This window comes from Labeo rohita, chromosome 3 (genome assembly GCF_022985175.1).
Source record: "Labeo rohita strain BAU-BD-2019 chromosome 3, IGBB_LRoh.1.0, whole genome shotgun sequence".
Taxonomy (NCBI): Eukaryota; Metazoa; Chordata; class Actinopteri; order Cypriniformes; family Cyprinidae; genus Labeo; species Labeo rohita.
Genome location: NC_066871.1, coordinates 14,135,131 through 14,150,119, shown reverse-complemented (window position 1 = coordinate 14,150,119; position 14,989 = coordinate 14,135,131). Strand labels below are relative to the sequence as shown.

At 35.0% G+C, this 14,989-nt stretch overlaps 1 protein-coding gene across 3 annotated transcripts; it reads left to right on the top strand.

Annotated features, from left to right (window-relative positions):
• The first annotated feature begins 462 nt into the window (after positions 1-462).
• On the top strand, positions 463-14,233 carry wipi1 (WD repeat domain, phosphoinositide interacting 1). Of its 3 annotated transcripts, none has more exons than XM_051106294.1 (13): positions 463-811; positions 2,230-2,312; positions 5,581-5,747; positions 5,924-6,020; positions 6,114-6,211; positions 6,361-6,453; positions 8,382-8,452; positions 8,609-8,716; positions 8,865-9,029; positions 9,124-9,231; positions 11,539-11,669; positions 11,747-11,847; positions 13,640-14,233. In XM_051106294.1, exons 1-13 carry the CDS (start codon positions 738-740, stop codon positions 13,688-13,690), a joined length of 1,347 nt encoding a protein of 448 aa, XP_050962251.1. In that variant the 5' UTR covers positions 463-737; the 3' UTR covers positions 13,691-14,233. The 3 variants fall into 3 exon arrangements, with proteins under 3 accessions (XP_050962251.1, XP_050962250.1, XP_050962252.1); XM_051106293.1 differs by having other exon boundaries at positions 5,578-5,747; XM_051106295.1 differs by lacking the exon at positions 13,640-14,233 and having other exon boundaries at positions 5,578-5,747; positions 11,747-12,893.
• Positions 14,234-14,989: the final 756 nt, after the last annotated feature.

The window sequence follows — 14,989 nt, the reverse complement described above, 5'->3', positions numbered from 1 at the left end:
AGTAAACTGATCTGGAACGCATTTTAATAAACAATTTTAATGACACTTAAAGAACGTTCACAAACAGCAACACTGGAATGAATTTCCGTACTGTTTTGAATCTTATCATATTACGCCAGGAATCACATGATGACGTTTACGAATCACAAGAATCGGTTCAGAACGAGTCGGTGAACTGTTCAAAAGAAACGACTCGCGGAAATGAGTCTGCCTTCCTAAGACTGATAAGCACTGCGTCCAGGATGAGTTGGATGTGAAGGACTCTTTCATACATGCATTCGTGGAAATTTTGATGTGTTTGAATTCTCTGAATAATATAATATTGCACCGCCAAACCACGCCCCCTTTCGACTTAATGCCGCACTTCCAGCCAATCAGCGTCTACCTTAGCTCACTCGCCCAATCAGCGCTCAGCCGGACGACAACACGGCGCATTGTCTTCAACCACTAGTATGTGTTGTTGATGTGACGCAACAACTATCAGCTGGTTTTGTTTTGCTTCATTCTCTGTGCTCCGCTTGAAGTCGTAAATGTACAAGAAAACTTGCGATTTAATTCATTAATGTGAGGCGGAAGAACCGCGGAAGCTTTGGAGTGCATTTGTCTTCCACTTAATTAGGACCATCCGGTTTTTCTTCAGTGGGTCTCCGCTTTGCCACTATCTTTCCAAGAGGTCCAACCGATCCCAGGCCTCCGATCCAGGGCGGAGGGAGGGAAGGAGGTCGTTGGGAATCGGGATGGAGACCGGAGAGGGAGCCGACGGTCCTGGCGGGCCGGGGCTGTGCTGCGCCTCCTTCAACCAAGACTCCACGTAAGCGCTGCACATCTGCAGATCAGTCTTGCATCATCTGCCGAGTCGGATATTTCTAAGATGCTATTAACCGCGATAAACCTTACTAGAGGGAATGTCACCTCTGCTTAAAGGATTGTCCGCAGTTTATTGTCTATTTTGATTATTACATATCCATAAAAAGCTAATCACTATGTTATAACGGTGTTTTGCATAATAGGACAGGTGCTGTTTTAGTGACTGTACATTGTTTTTTTAGGCAGAAGTGCTTTAAGTGCGATTAACGAACACACAAAACACAAAATTTACTCTTATTATTTATAGAGTGAATACCAATCTTATTCCAAATTTACACTGCAAAGGTGGCACAGAAGCACTTCTGAAGTGCCATTTAGATGTCTTTACACAGACTGTTGATCAGACCTGTCATAAATGCATTTATATAGCAATAACATCTGTATATTTTGATATTAGGTGGGTCCAAACACATTAATTTATGCGCCGTTGTAAAGTAAAGGCTTTGTAAAGACACCTTTATTCATAATTTCACAGAGGGGACACTGAATGTTTGAGTTGCCTTTTTTCATTTTCCTAACCAGTACAGCTGAATGCATGATTGTGTGATCTTATTGATCAGTCCACAGTCTCCTGACAAGGTGACCCAGTTATGTCCTCTTTTCTAGCGGCTGATCACACTGGTTTCTTGTCTTAAAAAGTCAAGCACAGCAAATAAAACACACAACGTGATACTGCAAGTCAGGTGATCTGGTATATTGCTCTTTTGAGATTGACGTCAGCTGTGTCTCTTGGGGGAAGACACATTTGTATTAGAAAATTTAGAATCTTGTTCATTTGCATAGAGGGTTTTAGTCACAGTGGTAATTACCCACACAAGTCAGACACAGTCATTGAAGTCGTGCTCTAAACGCAAGGTTTTGTTTTGGCTTTCAGCAGTGTGGTCAGTGATGGTGAAGACATACTTATGTTCTCCAATAAAAGTAGAAAAGGGCATGCTAAGCACAGGGTCTGACATGAACAGCTTCGTCTAGTGGAATCAGGAGCCTGCAAAACAGATGTGAAGTTTCTTTTTTTAAAAATAGACCCATGCAACAGACCTGAACTATTCTGTTTATATAAAAGCCAAATAATTACAATCAACCTTTGTTGATGGTAGCACAAAATGTTTCTAACTTGCTTCAAGACCTGTGTTGTATTAGGGTTATAAAAGAACCTTGCTTGCTACTTAAATATTAGGCAGTAATCTCTGTGTTAGCCATTACCTCTGTATGTATGTATAAATTTATATATATTAAATTATATCATACCTTTTATATATTATAAGCTGCATATGCACAAGTAAATCAGATACAGAACTGTAAAGTGGATGCACTCATTTAAGAGTTGATGCAACATCAGTTCTTATTGTTTTGGTTCTCCAGGTCTTTGGCTGTGGGCACCAAAACTGGATACAGGCTATTCTCTGTGACCTCGGTGGACAAACTGGACTGCATTCATGAAAGCAGTGAGTCATTCTCTCTTTCTTTTTTTAGTTTAAATGTGATATAATGGTTAAGTATGGTTTCCTGCCAAACTGCATGCAATAGGAGGAACCAACACGTGCAATATAATGTAGTCACCATCATAGGGTGTAGCCACTTTCTAGCAAGTCACTTACCAAATAGATTGAAAATGGCATCTCATTTCCTTGGTATTTTACTGAGAAAGAAATGGAAAAAAAAACTTACTTTGGAGTCATTGTTTATAAAGCAATGTCTTTCAAAACAAATATGTGATCTGTGGTTGTGCTGTCATTCACTGTGTTGTGATAAACTTGCCCTAGAGGTCGTGAAGTTGTCCTGTCTGTTTTAATAGAGTCAAAATAGCCTGCTGATTCATTTTACATGGTGGCACCACCCTTATGCGTTTGAGATCATATCTGCAGTCCACAACAAAGTCATTCAACGATTTCTGGCTGGTATAAGCTAAAGACAGAGAAGCAGCCTGTTTTGCTAATGTATGCAAAAATAGAAGCATGCTTGAAAAAGTCATAAGGTCAAAATATGGTAATGGTAATTAAAGAGACATTTTGAAGTTGGAATGAAAAAAGGAAAATAATTACCTAGACCTGATATCATTAACAACCTGTATTCCTTTAATTCTTCTATGGAACAAAATGTCCATGATGTTTACACTCATTATTAAAGGTACACAGTGACTTCAATTTTAAATTTTCTGTTAATGATAGAATTTTTAGATGTTATTACTTCGTTAAATGTTGCTTATTCTTAAAAAGAATTAAAGGATTAGTTCACTTCAGAATTAAAATTTCCTGATATTTTAGTCATTCCTATGTCATCCAAGATGTTTATGTTTTTCTTGGTTTTTGAGGAAAACATTCCAGGATTTTTCTCCATATAGTGGACTTCAAAGGGAGCCAGCGGGTTAAAGGTCCGAAATGCAGTTTCAATGCAGCTTTAAAGGGCTATACATGATCCTAGCTGAGGAATAAGGGTCTTATCCAGTGAAACGAACGGTCATACATTTATATACTTTTTAAACAAATACTCGTCTTGCACTAACTCTGTGTTCTTAACTTCATGCATTATGTAATCACGTCGGAAAGGTCACGCATGACGTAGGTGGAAGTACCGATCCAGTGTTTACAAAGCGAACAAATGCGAAGAAGCAAAGAAAGTCAAACGCCCTTTACAAAAAAAGGTAAAACAATGATGACGGAGGTTCATGTATATACATTTTAATTTTTTTTAGAAAATGACTGATCGTTTCGCTAGATAAGACCCTTATTCCTTGGCTGGGATCGTGTAGAGCCCTTTGAAGCTGCATTGAAACTGCAATTTGGACCTTCAGCCTGTTGATCTCCCAAGTCCAAATCCTGGAATGTTTTCCTCAAAAACCTAATTTATTTTTGACTGAAGGAAGAAAGACATAAACATCTTGGATGACATGGGAGTAAATAAATTATGAGGAAATTTTAATTCTTTTAAGCTTTTCTTCTCCATTTCTGTCACCTGATGGAGTTTGGTTCCTTTCCACTGTCACTTTTGGCTTGCTTAGTTGGGCTTCAAAATCACTTCAGTTACATTATGGATTTGACTGCACTGGCACTAACAGATGAGAACAAAACTTGAACTGCTGAACTCAAATTTGTTTCATAATGGATGGATTTTGCAACAGTCACACTGTTATTAAACCAAATTTGGTTTAATAACAGTGTGACCTCTTGGAAAGATAGTGGCAAAGCGGAGACCCACTGAAGAAAAACCGGATGGTCCTAATTAAGTGGAAGACAAATGCACTCCAAAGCTTCCGCGGTTCTTCCACCTCACATTAATGAATTAAATCGCAAGGTTCTTGTACATTTACGACTTCAAGCGGAGCACAGACAATGAGGCAAAACAAAACCAGCTGATCAATTTTGGTATTGGGAACAATTCTCCCTATTAACTAGTTACTTATTAGCATGTCTATTATTAACATATTGGCTGTTTATTAGTACTTATAAAATACATATTCTGCATGACCATATTCTACATCCCTAGTCCTACACAATACCTGAATTTACCAACTACCTTACTATTAGTAAGCAGCAAATTAGGAGTTTATTGAGGCAGAAGTCATAGTTAATGGTTTGTTAAAGGTGAAGTCCACTTCCAAAACAAAGATTCACATATAATGTACTCACCCCCTTGTCATCCAAGATGTTCATGTCTTTCTTTTTTCAGTCGTAAAGAAATTGTTTTTTGAGGAAAACATTTCATGATGTTTCTCCATATAATGGACTGATATGGTGCCCCGATTTTGGACTTACAAAATGGAGTTTAAATGCGGCTTCAAACGATCGCAAATGTGGTTGTAAACGATCCCAGCCAAGAAAGAATGGTCTTATCTAGCGTAATGATCGGTTATTTTCATTAAAAAAAATACAATTTATATACTTTTTAATGTCAAACGCTCGTCTTGTCTTACTCTGCCTGGAATGTTTTTTTTTCCAGTTCATGACAGTTAGAGTATGTCGAAAAACTCCCATCTCATGTTCTCCCTCAACTTCAAAATCGCCCTATATCGCCGTTTTACCTTTTTTGTTAAGGGTGTTTGATCTTCTTTGTATGTTCACTTTGCAAAGACTGTGTCTGTACTTCTGCAGCGATGTAGGATGATTTTGAAATAATTTTTGAAGTTGAGGGAGAAAATACGAAATTACGAGTTTTTCGACATATCCTAACTGTCTTGAGCCAGAATACGCAGAGTTCAGGCAGAGCAAGACAAGACGAGCATTTGAGATTAAAAAGTATTTGAATTGTATTTTTAAAATGAAAATAACCGATCATTATGCTAAATAAGACTCTTTTTTCTTGGCTGGAATCGTTTACAACCACATTTGGGGTCGTTTGAAGCCACATTTAAACTGCATTTTGGAAGTTAAAAATCGGGGCACCATATCAGTCCATTATATGGAGAAAAATGCTGAAATATTTTCCTCAAAAAACATAATTTCTCTACGACTGAAGAAAGAAAGACTTGAACATCTTGGATGACAAGGGGGTGAGTACATTATATGTGAATCTTTGTTTTGGAAGTGGACTTCTCCTTTAATAGCGAGAACTTTAAAATAAAGTGTGCCCAGACAATCCATATTGTGTAAAGCACTATATAAAGGTGACTTGACTTGAATAACCACAAAGTGCTTATACATCAACTACATGTGTTTGTATATGTTGTTTACTTTATGTTGCTGCTAATGTGTCCTTTTCTCTACTCCTCTTCAGCAGAAACTCCAGACGTTTATATCGTGGAAAGGCTTTTCTCCAGCAGCCTGGTTGTGGTGGTGAGTCAGTCCATGCCACGTCGCATGAATGTCTACCACTTCAAAAAGGGCACGGAGATTTGCAACTACAGCTACTCGAACAACATTCTTGCAGTGCGACTAAATAGACAGGTAAATACAGCACAGCTGTGCTGCAGCAAAACACCTGCCAATTACCAGTTATAAAGCTGCTGGACATGATGGATGTTTGTCTCTGCTCTATAATAGTTTAGCTTGAATATGTGGAAATGAGCATGTTTGGTTAGTTATTGAATGTCATTTGTTTTTGTGTGTGTTTTTTGCTGCAGAGGCTGGTTGTCTGTCTGGAGGAATCCATCTATATCCACAATATAAAAGACATGAAACTCTTGAAGACGCTTCTCAACACACCATCCAACCCATCAGGTAAATGGACTGAAAAATCTATAGTTATAATTTATATTTTATAAATCTATTTAAATTTTGTATTTATGTCTTTCCACCCATGTGTTTTTGTAGGTCTCTGTGCTCTCTCCATCAACCATTCCAACTCTTTCCTAGCATATCCAGGAAGTGACACCATCGGAGAAATTATTGTCTATGATGCCAACAATCTGGTAAAAATACTGGCCAAAAACCAGTTTTACTGCTCAGTTCCTTTTGGTTGAGTTAATTGCTATACATAAGGCAAATGCCTGATCTTTGTTCCTGATGCACCATATAAATCTTTTTCTTTGCTGTATGTTTATCTACTTCATCTACTCAGAGTACTGTGACCATGATTCCCGCTCATGACAGTCCACTGGCCGCCATCACCTTCAGTGCTTCCGGCACCAAACTGGCCAGTGCTTCTGAAAGGGTAAAGAGCCACTGTTTATATAGAAACACAGCTGAACCTCACAAAACTGGTCAAGAACATGTCTGGGTCATGTTTCACCATTAAAAAAATCCAAAGGAAAGAAACAAGAAATTATATTTTGGCTGTGGCTTTAAGGTTTTTTGAATTTAGATTATTTTCATATCAGTTAAGCACATCCCAAACTGCCATTCCCATAATGCAAAAAAAAAAAAAAAAAAAAAAAAAATCTAATTTTCATACTGTTATGCAAAAAGAAACATTACGTAAATTGCTAATTTTTTAGGGTAGTATTTGTTTTAGGGCTTTCATGCTGATTTAAATACAAAGAAAATCATGTTGTTATAATATTTTGTTATTATTTTAAAAGTTGTATATTTTACTATTTAATTACTTTTATTCTGCTTTAATTGCATTATTTTAATGTACTGTGGTAAAATGCTTGAACAGTTAGTTGTCAACCTTTTTGATTCCAAGGCCCCTCATTGTCCACAAAAAATTTCCAAAAGCCCCAATGTGAACTTTCCAGTTGTTCTTGATTGGATATGATTGGTTGACCCTTATTGGATAAGAATTAAAGCTGAGGCTTTTAAAAAATATTTTTTACTTAAAAAATCCCAAGAAATATTTTAAAGCTTGGCATAATTAAAACAAACAAGCAAACAAACAAATAAATAATATTCATAAAATGTAGGGCTGGGTTTTGACACAAAATTCATGATTTGATTTGATTCTGATATTGATTCACAAGCTTGCAATTTGATTCGATTTCCAAATTGATTTGATTCAATATAGATTATTTTGGATATATATCAGGTACAGTACATGCCGAATTTTCTAAAGGAAAAACACTCTACCTAATGCTGTAAAATATACATAAGAGTCAGTTGGTACTACATTGCTACAATATTAAACAATAAAGTTAACTCATTTGTATGCAAATGCTTAATATACACGCAGTAAGGTTTTTATAAAAATAAAGTTACAATTACATAATTATATTTCTACTCCAATTAATTTTTTTAAATGTAAACATTTAAATGATGGCTGCCATAAAAACTTGACAGATTTATTCAAACATTATTAAACACTGAAGACCAGTAAAAATGATAATGAATATGTTATATAGTGCATCTATTTAGTAAAATGATTCTACCTAGAGTTAATGGTCACCGAATATGTTTTTTCTGAGGTAAATCAGATGTTACGTGACATATTATTTACAAGCTGTTATATTGACATCTTTGCATGGTTGAAACTGATGGATCGATTACATCCAGAATACACAGAATACAGATTTCGGTATGTTGTACGCTTGCTTTTAACATACCTTCGGATGCTTATTCATGTTTATTTCATGCTAAAACTAATCAGTTCACATGCACTTTAGGGCGGCCATAATAAAATAGACAGAATTTGAAATCTGAGACTTTGTTTCATATCAAAAGTAAGAAAGCACAAAGCTTATTACGATTTACTGGATGGGAGATGGGCTACAGTGTTCAGTTCATTAACTGAAAACAGGCTAGACTTATTGATTTTTGGGATTTAAGAATCAATATTGTTTCGTAAAAATGAGAAACGATTAAAATTGAGAAATCAATATGCTTTACCCAGCCCTAATAAAATGCATAACATACCCATGGAGTTGTAAGATTTTATTCTTTTGCAGGTCTAGAAATCACACTTTTATATATATATATATATGTTTTTTAGACAATGGGAACCCTGTTTTTTTTTTTTTTTAATTTGTTGTTTAAGGGGAGAATTAAAAGACAAAACAAAACGAACATATCCAGACATATTTATGGCAAAAGTGCTGAATTAATGTTCCTAAAATAGGCTTCAGTTTTCTTTAGACAAAACATTTTGTCTTTTGATTTTTGGGTGAAATGCAACACAGCTGTGTTTTTTCTTTTCTTCTGTTTTAGGGCACAGTGATTCGAGTCTTCTCCATTCCAGAGGGACTGCGCTTGTTTGAGTTCCGACGGGGGATGAAAAGGTACAGTTATGATGATTCAAAGCTCACAGTAAACCGTGAAAGCACTTTGATGTTACAGAAGGAGAAAATAAGAGCTGGAGCCGTTTATGTGAACTGTGGTATGTCTGAGTCTATTTTGTGTACATTTTTAACCTTTGTGTGTCTGTGTCACCAAAGGTATGTCAACATCAGCTCCCTTTCCTTCAGCCCGGATGCTCAGTTCCTCTGTGCCTCAAGCAATACAGAGACGGTGCACATTTTCAAGCTTGAACAGCACAGCCCAAGGTACTGAAAATGCTCTTTGCTACCAGCACAGTTCACTTCATTTAATAAACAACTCTGCATGAGCCAGAACTTCTGCTTTTACTGACAAATCTAAACTCTGTCAGTGTTTGTTTTTGTGTCCGTCCGTGTTTTTGTGTCTCTCTCGCAGTGGGGAGGAGGAAGCTCCCTCTTGGTCAGCATATGTAGGTAAGATGTTCACAGCAGCCAGCAGCTACCTCCCAGCACAGGTGTCAGGCATGATGAGTCAAGACCGAGCCTTCGCCACCGTCCGGCTCCAGATGGCAGGTCAGAAGAATGTCTGTGCCCTGGCAACGTGAGTACTCCGTTCATTACACAGCAATCTAGAATGATTTATGTTGTATTTACTGAGGAAAAAACTCATTTGAGAGTTTCACCTGACCAATCAGAATCCAGAAGCTTCCACGTTTGCTTGTGGCCTCCTCTGATGGGCAGCTATTCATCTATAACATTGATCCTCAAGATGGGGGGGAATGCACTCTGGTGCAGCAGCACAGGTGAGTCATCACTCTTTTTTTAACTGGAAAAACTGTGTAATTTCAAAGTAAAACTGGATGAGCCCAAACGTGGTTAGAGTGCATCACTGTTTCATAGCTGTTGTGGCCAAATGGTTAGAGAGTTTGGCTTGTAACTGGAAGTTTGTGAGTTCAAATCTCAGTACTGGCAGGGATTGTAGGTGGGGGGAAGCAAGGCACCATATGGTTTTACCATACTTTGCCGTCAAGTCACTCTCTAATTTGTTTTTCTGCATTTTACATTGTTATGCCAGTGGGTGGCGACGAGTGACTGCCTTTCAGACTGTCTTAAGTAGTTCACTGAAAGGCAGAAACACAGCAAGTCTTATTAAAATTTGCATGCATAAAAGATCTACTAAGATACTTCAGATGGTTCAGTGCTTATAAAATGTTTCTCATACAAAAAAACAAAAATAATTTTTGTAAAGCTTAAATGGTAACACTTTTTGCAATAAGGTGTCATTTGTTAGCATTAGTTAATGTATTAACCAACATGAATGAACAATACATTTTAATAAAACTCTTTGTTAATGTTAGTTAATAAAATACAGTCATTCATTGTTAGTTCATGTTTACTTTAACTAATGTTAACAAACAAACACAACTTGTGATTTTAATAATGCATTAGTAAATGCTGAAATTAAACATGAACTAATATTAATAAATGCTGTAAAAGTATTGTTTATTCTTAGTTCATGTTAACTAATGTTAACTAATGAACCTTATTGTAAAGTGTTACTGCTTAAATAAAGTATAAATATTAGATGAAAAACTTAAACAACTAAAACAAAACTTATAAATGTTGCCTTGTCAACTGAAAGTTGAAAAATGTAAGTAAATTAAGTTATAGTATTAAAATTAGTCAAACTAAATCTATATGAAAAATAAATTAAAGCTAAACAGACATATAAAGACTAATAAAAATTACAAAAGCACTTATCGAAATTGGTTACATTTAAAAAAAAAATAAAATGAAACTTAAAAATTTGTTGTCTGATGTTGTTGAACATTAAGTTGAAGTATAAGTTTGAATGTTTTTTCAAAACATGAATAAATAATATAATGGTATATAGATAATAGGAAAATAACACTGTAAACAACAAAAAAATCTATCAACACTACCAGTCAAGATTTTTAATGTTTTTGAAAGAAGTCTCTTCTGCTCATCAAGCCTGCATTTTTTGATCCAAAGTACAGCAAAAACAGTACAACTTTGAAATATTTTTACTATTTAAAATAACTGTTTTCTATTTAAATACATTTTAAAATGTAATTTATTCCTGTGATTTAAAAGCTGAATTTTTAGCATCATTGGTCCAGTCACATTTATCTGAAATAGAAATCTTTTGTAACATTATAAATGTCATTATCATCACTTTTGATCAATTTAAAGCATCCTTGCTAAATAAAAATATTAATTTCTATAATACTATTATACTGAGTACTTGAATGGTATAGTGTCTAATGTTACAAAAGCTTGTTATTTCAGATAAATGCTGATCTTTGGATCTATTTCTATACATATCAAAGATTCCTGAAAAAAATTACAACTGTTTTAATATTTATAAAAATAATAATAATAATAATAATAATAAATGTTTCTTGAACAGCAAATCAGCACATTAGAATGATTTCTGAAGGATCATGTGACACTGAAGACTGGAGTAATGATGGAGTAATTTAGCTTTGAAATAATAAATTACATTTTAGAACATATTCAAATAGAAAGCAGTTATTTTAAATAGGAAAAATATTTCACAATATTACTACTTTTGCTGTAATTTTTGATTCTGATTAAATACAGGCTTGATGAGCAGACAAGACCTCTTCAAAACATTTAAAATCTTATGGTTCAAAAACTTTTGACTGGTAGTGTATCAATTTATCTATCTACACATACAGGCTTAAATAATACTTCAGTTAAGTCTATGAAGTAATAGTAAAGTAATATTTTAATTGTTTATGGTCATCAGTTTTGCACATGTGTAATTCTTCTGCCCCTTTTCTTTTATTGCTGTAAATAAGACTCAGATGTCAAAGTGAGTCAACAACATGCCCACTCTCGTTCAGTCACTGACTCAGCAAACCCTCATAATGAATGGGATGACCCAGTTCATTCAGCTCATTCATAAACAAAGGCTCTCCATGTGGTAGTTTTATAAAGCACAGCAGTTTGAGCTATAACTGTGTGCATCTTACATTTTTGAACACAACATGACAGTCTATTTCAGTAGTATAGGCTCAGACCTTATTTTAGTGAAACTCACTAATGTCGCCTTTAACCGCCAGGTTGTTTGGATCAGATAAGGAGTGGGAGGAGACTGAGAAATCAGAACTTACGGAGCCACCGCAAGCATGCCAGTCCTATGCTGCCACTGTGGCCATCCCCACCTCTGGACCCGTTACAGCCACTCTCACAGGTACCACAACACACTCAAACAAACACACACAGTTACACGTGAACTCTTTTTCATGATCACCCAATTGTGTGTCTCAGGCTACTCAGAGGACGGGGGAGCTAAGAAGGGCGAGGTGATTCCCGAGCATGAGTTTGCAGCAGGCCCCGTGTGTCTGGACGATGAGACGGAATTTCCTCCCGTGAGCATTCGCTAACCCTCCCCACGTCTAAGCGGCAGTGTTCAATTCCATTGTATGGGCTTGTCTTGTCCCTCTGTCCACAAGCACTCAAACATAGTGTGATTTATTATCTTTAACCAAACCAACACCAGGCCTGTTCAGGTCTGATGACAGAAAGCAGTTCTTAACAGGACCAAATGTTGCTGTTGAATCACATCAGAAGATGAATATGTTGTCTGTTACGCAACATAAATGACAAATATCACCCTAAACATTACTCCTTTGATATATACAGTAATGATGTATATATTTCAGTGGTATTATTCTGTGTTTAGACTGAAATAATGCTTGCTTCATGCAAGTTTAAGATGAATTCAGACAAAGTAGGACACTTAAAGCTTAATCATTATTACTAAAAATTAGCACAAAGTTCTTATAACTAATATGTGATGACACAATACTATTCAAAAGTTGTTTTTTTTTTTAAGAAATTAATATTTTTATTCAGCAAGGATGCATTAACTTGATCAAAAGTAGCAGTAAAGACATTTATAATGTTACAAATTATTTTTTATTTCAAATAAATGCTGTTCTTTTGCAGCATATTAGAATGATTTCTAAAGGATTGTGTGACACTAAAGACTGAAGTAATTTTAATTATTTTAATTAATTTAAATTTTTTAATTAATTTAAAAAGATGTTCAAATATAAAACAGTTATTTAAAATTGCAATAATATTTCAAAATATTACCATTTTACTATGTTTAAAAAAATAAATGAAAAATGCAGCCTTGGTGAGAATAAGAGATTTCTTTCAAAAGCATTAAAAATCCAATTGGATTATATAACGAAAAATCATTAAAAAGTGTTCCACATTATCTGCATTCATCTTAGATGCTGAAATACATTTCCTGACACTAAACCTGCTGTTGCTGTTGTAGTTCAATAATATTTCTGGTCTTATATACATGGACGTGAGCACAAGTTATATGACTAATTTGTTTGTTTGTGCACAGACAGGACAATGATGAGAATTCATTAAATCCACCCGAGTTATTTGTCTTTTACATTCTGTTGGTCATTTTAATGTTGGTTTATTCATCACCATTGCTACATACAATAACTATAAGAGCTCTTTTTCTGTTTTAGTCTAAATAGCATGATCTCAGACATTTTTTGTCTATGCATACACACAACATACGGGAATATTTCAGTTTAAACATGCTACATCTTATACTCTGAACAAATCTCAATGGATTAATTACATTTTAACAATGAAAGAAACATTTTACAATGCAAACGATTTCAAGATGATGAGGAGAAACTAGAAATAATGCTTTATATTGATGCAGTGCTCACTTAACTCCACATGGTGGAGCACTTAGTGTTGTCCAGCAGGCCTTGTTACCATTTCATAACTTGTTTTGATAGAGCTAAAATGAGTTCAGATAGTTTAATAACTGTTGCCTAAAAAGGATAGGTCAGGCAAAAATAAAAATTTGCTGAAAATGTGTGTACACCTGTCCATCCAAACAAATTTGGAGATATTTAGCATTATATGATTTCACCAGTTTTTCATTTTTGAGTGAACTGTTCCTTTGAATGGAGGAGCTCAGGATGGGATGTCAGTTTGGACTAACATACTCAAATGCCATTGCTATTGCTTTTATATACATTTCGAGTGTCATTGTGGTGTATTCAAATGTCATTGTGACTCGGACATGTTCTCAGCTAGCTGCTGTTGAGATCTGTATCTGTCTATAACACACCCATGGCTGAGGGAACAATAAAGTTCTGTTCTGGTTTCCGGTAGATAAATTGGTGCCGTGACGGATCTGGGCGAGGCAAGGGGAGACGACCGTGAGAGGGTAGAGAACAGGTGGAGGCTGCAACTGTCACAGGAGGATCCTCAGTGCATGAGCAAGGACAAACAAATAAAAAAAAAACTAAACTTCAGGGTGCTAAATTATTAACGGAACGGTTGAAATGCTAATATCTAAAATAGAGTTGATCAGGGATTTGGGTCGTTGATACTCAAACCCCTGAAGGGTGTGTTATAAATGAGGTGCATGACTGAAATATAACCACATATTTGTTCTAGCTACGTAACACATTGTATTAATTCAGTCGTAATACTGTAGCAATTTATTCTTTTAATTTATAACACCATCATATTGAATCATAAGAGAAGAGGAATTACTTTTTTATATATGTGTTTTGCTGTATTGATACTTAATATGTTTACATGTTACCATCCTGAATACTAATACAACGGGATGTTTTGTATGTATGTGCCTATGATATTACTTGTAAGAGTGCAAAGTATTTTGCTGGATTGCTCAAGACCAAAAGATACAAAAAAAAGAAATGAATATGTAGGAAATCTATTAGGAATGAAATTATGCAAAGCACCTACTGTCTCCTGTCGTCTTTTCTTCATTGTCAGATTTTTTGAAAGACACTTTTTTAATACTTGTATTCAGCAAGGATGCTTTAATTTGGTCAACCATGACACTGAAGACATTTATAATGTTAAAAAATATTTTTGTTTTTCAAGTAAATGCTGTTTTTGGACTTGTTCATCAAAGTGTAGCAGCACGACATTGATCATAATAAGAAATGTTTCTTAAGAAGCGAATCAGCATAAATAAAATGATTTCTGAAGGATCATGTGACACCAAAGACTGGAGAAATGATACTGAAAATTTAGTTTTGCCATCACAGGAATAAATTACATAGAAAACAGTTGTTTAAATATTATAATATTTGTGTAATATTATGAAATATAACACTATTTTAAAATATAACTGTATGTCTTGGTGAGCAAGAGAGAATACTGTACTGTATAAAAGGTTTTTATAATTATATCTTATCATATATATGACCCTGGACCGTAATGGTCAGTTTTTTTTTTAAATAAGCCTTCCATTGATGCATGGTTTGTTAGCATAGGACAATATTTGCTATACAAATATTAGAAAATAGGGTGCAAAAATGTAAATATTGAGAAAATCGCCTTTGAAGTTGTCCAAATGGAGTTCTTAGCAATGCATATTACTATTCAAAATTTAAGTTTTGATATATTTATGGTAGTACATTTTCAAAATATCTTTATGGAACATGATCTTTACTTAATTTCCTAGTGATTTTTGGCATAAAAGAA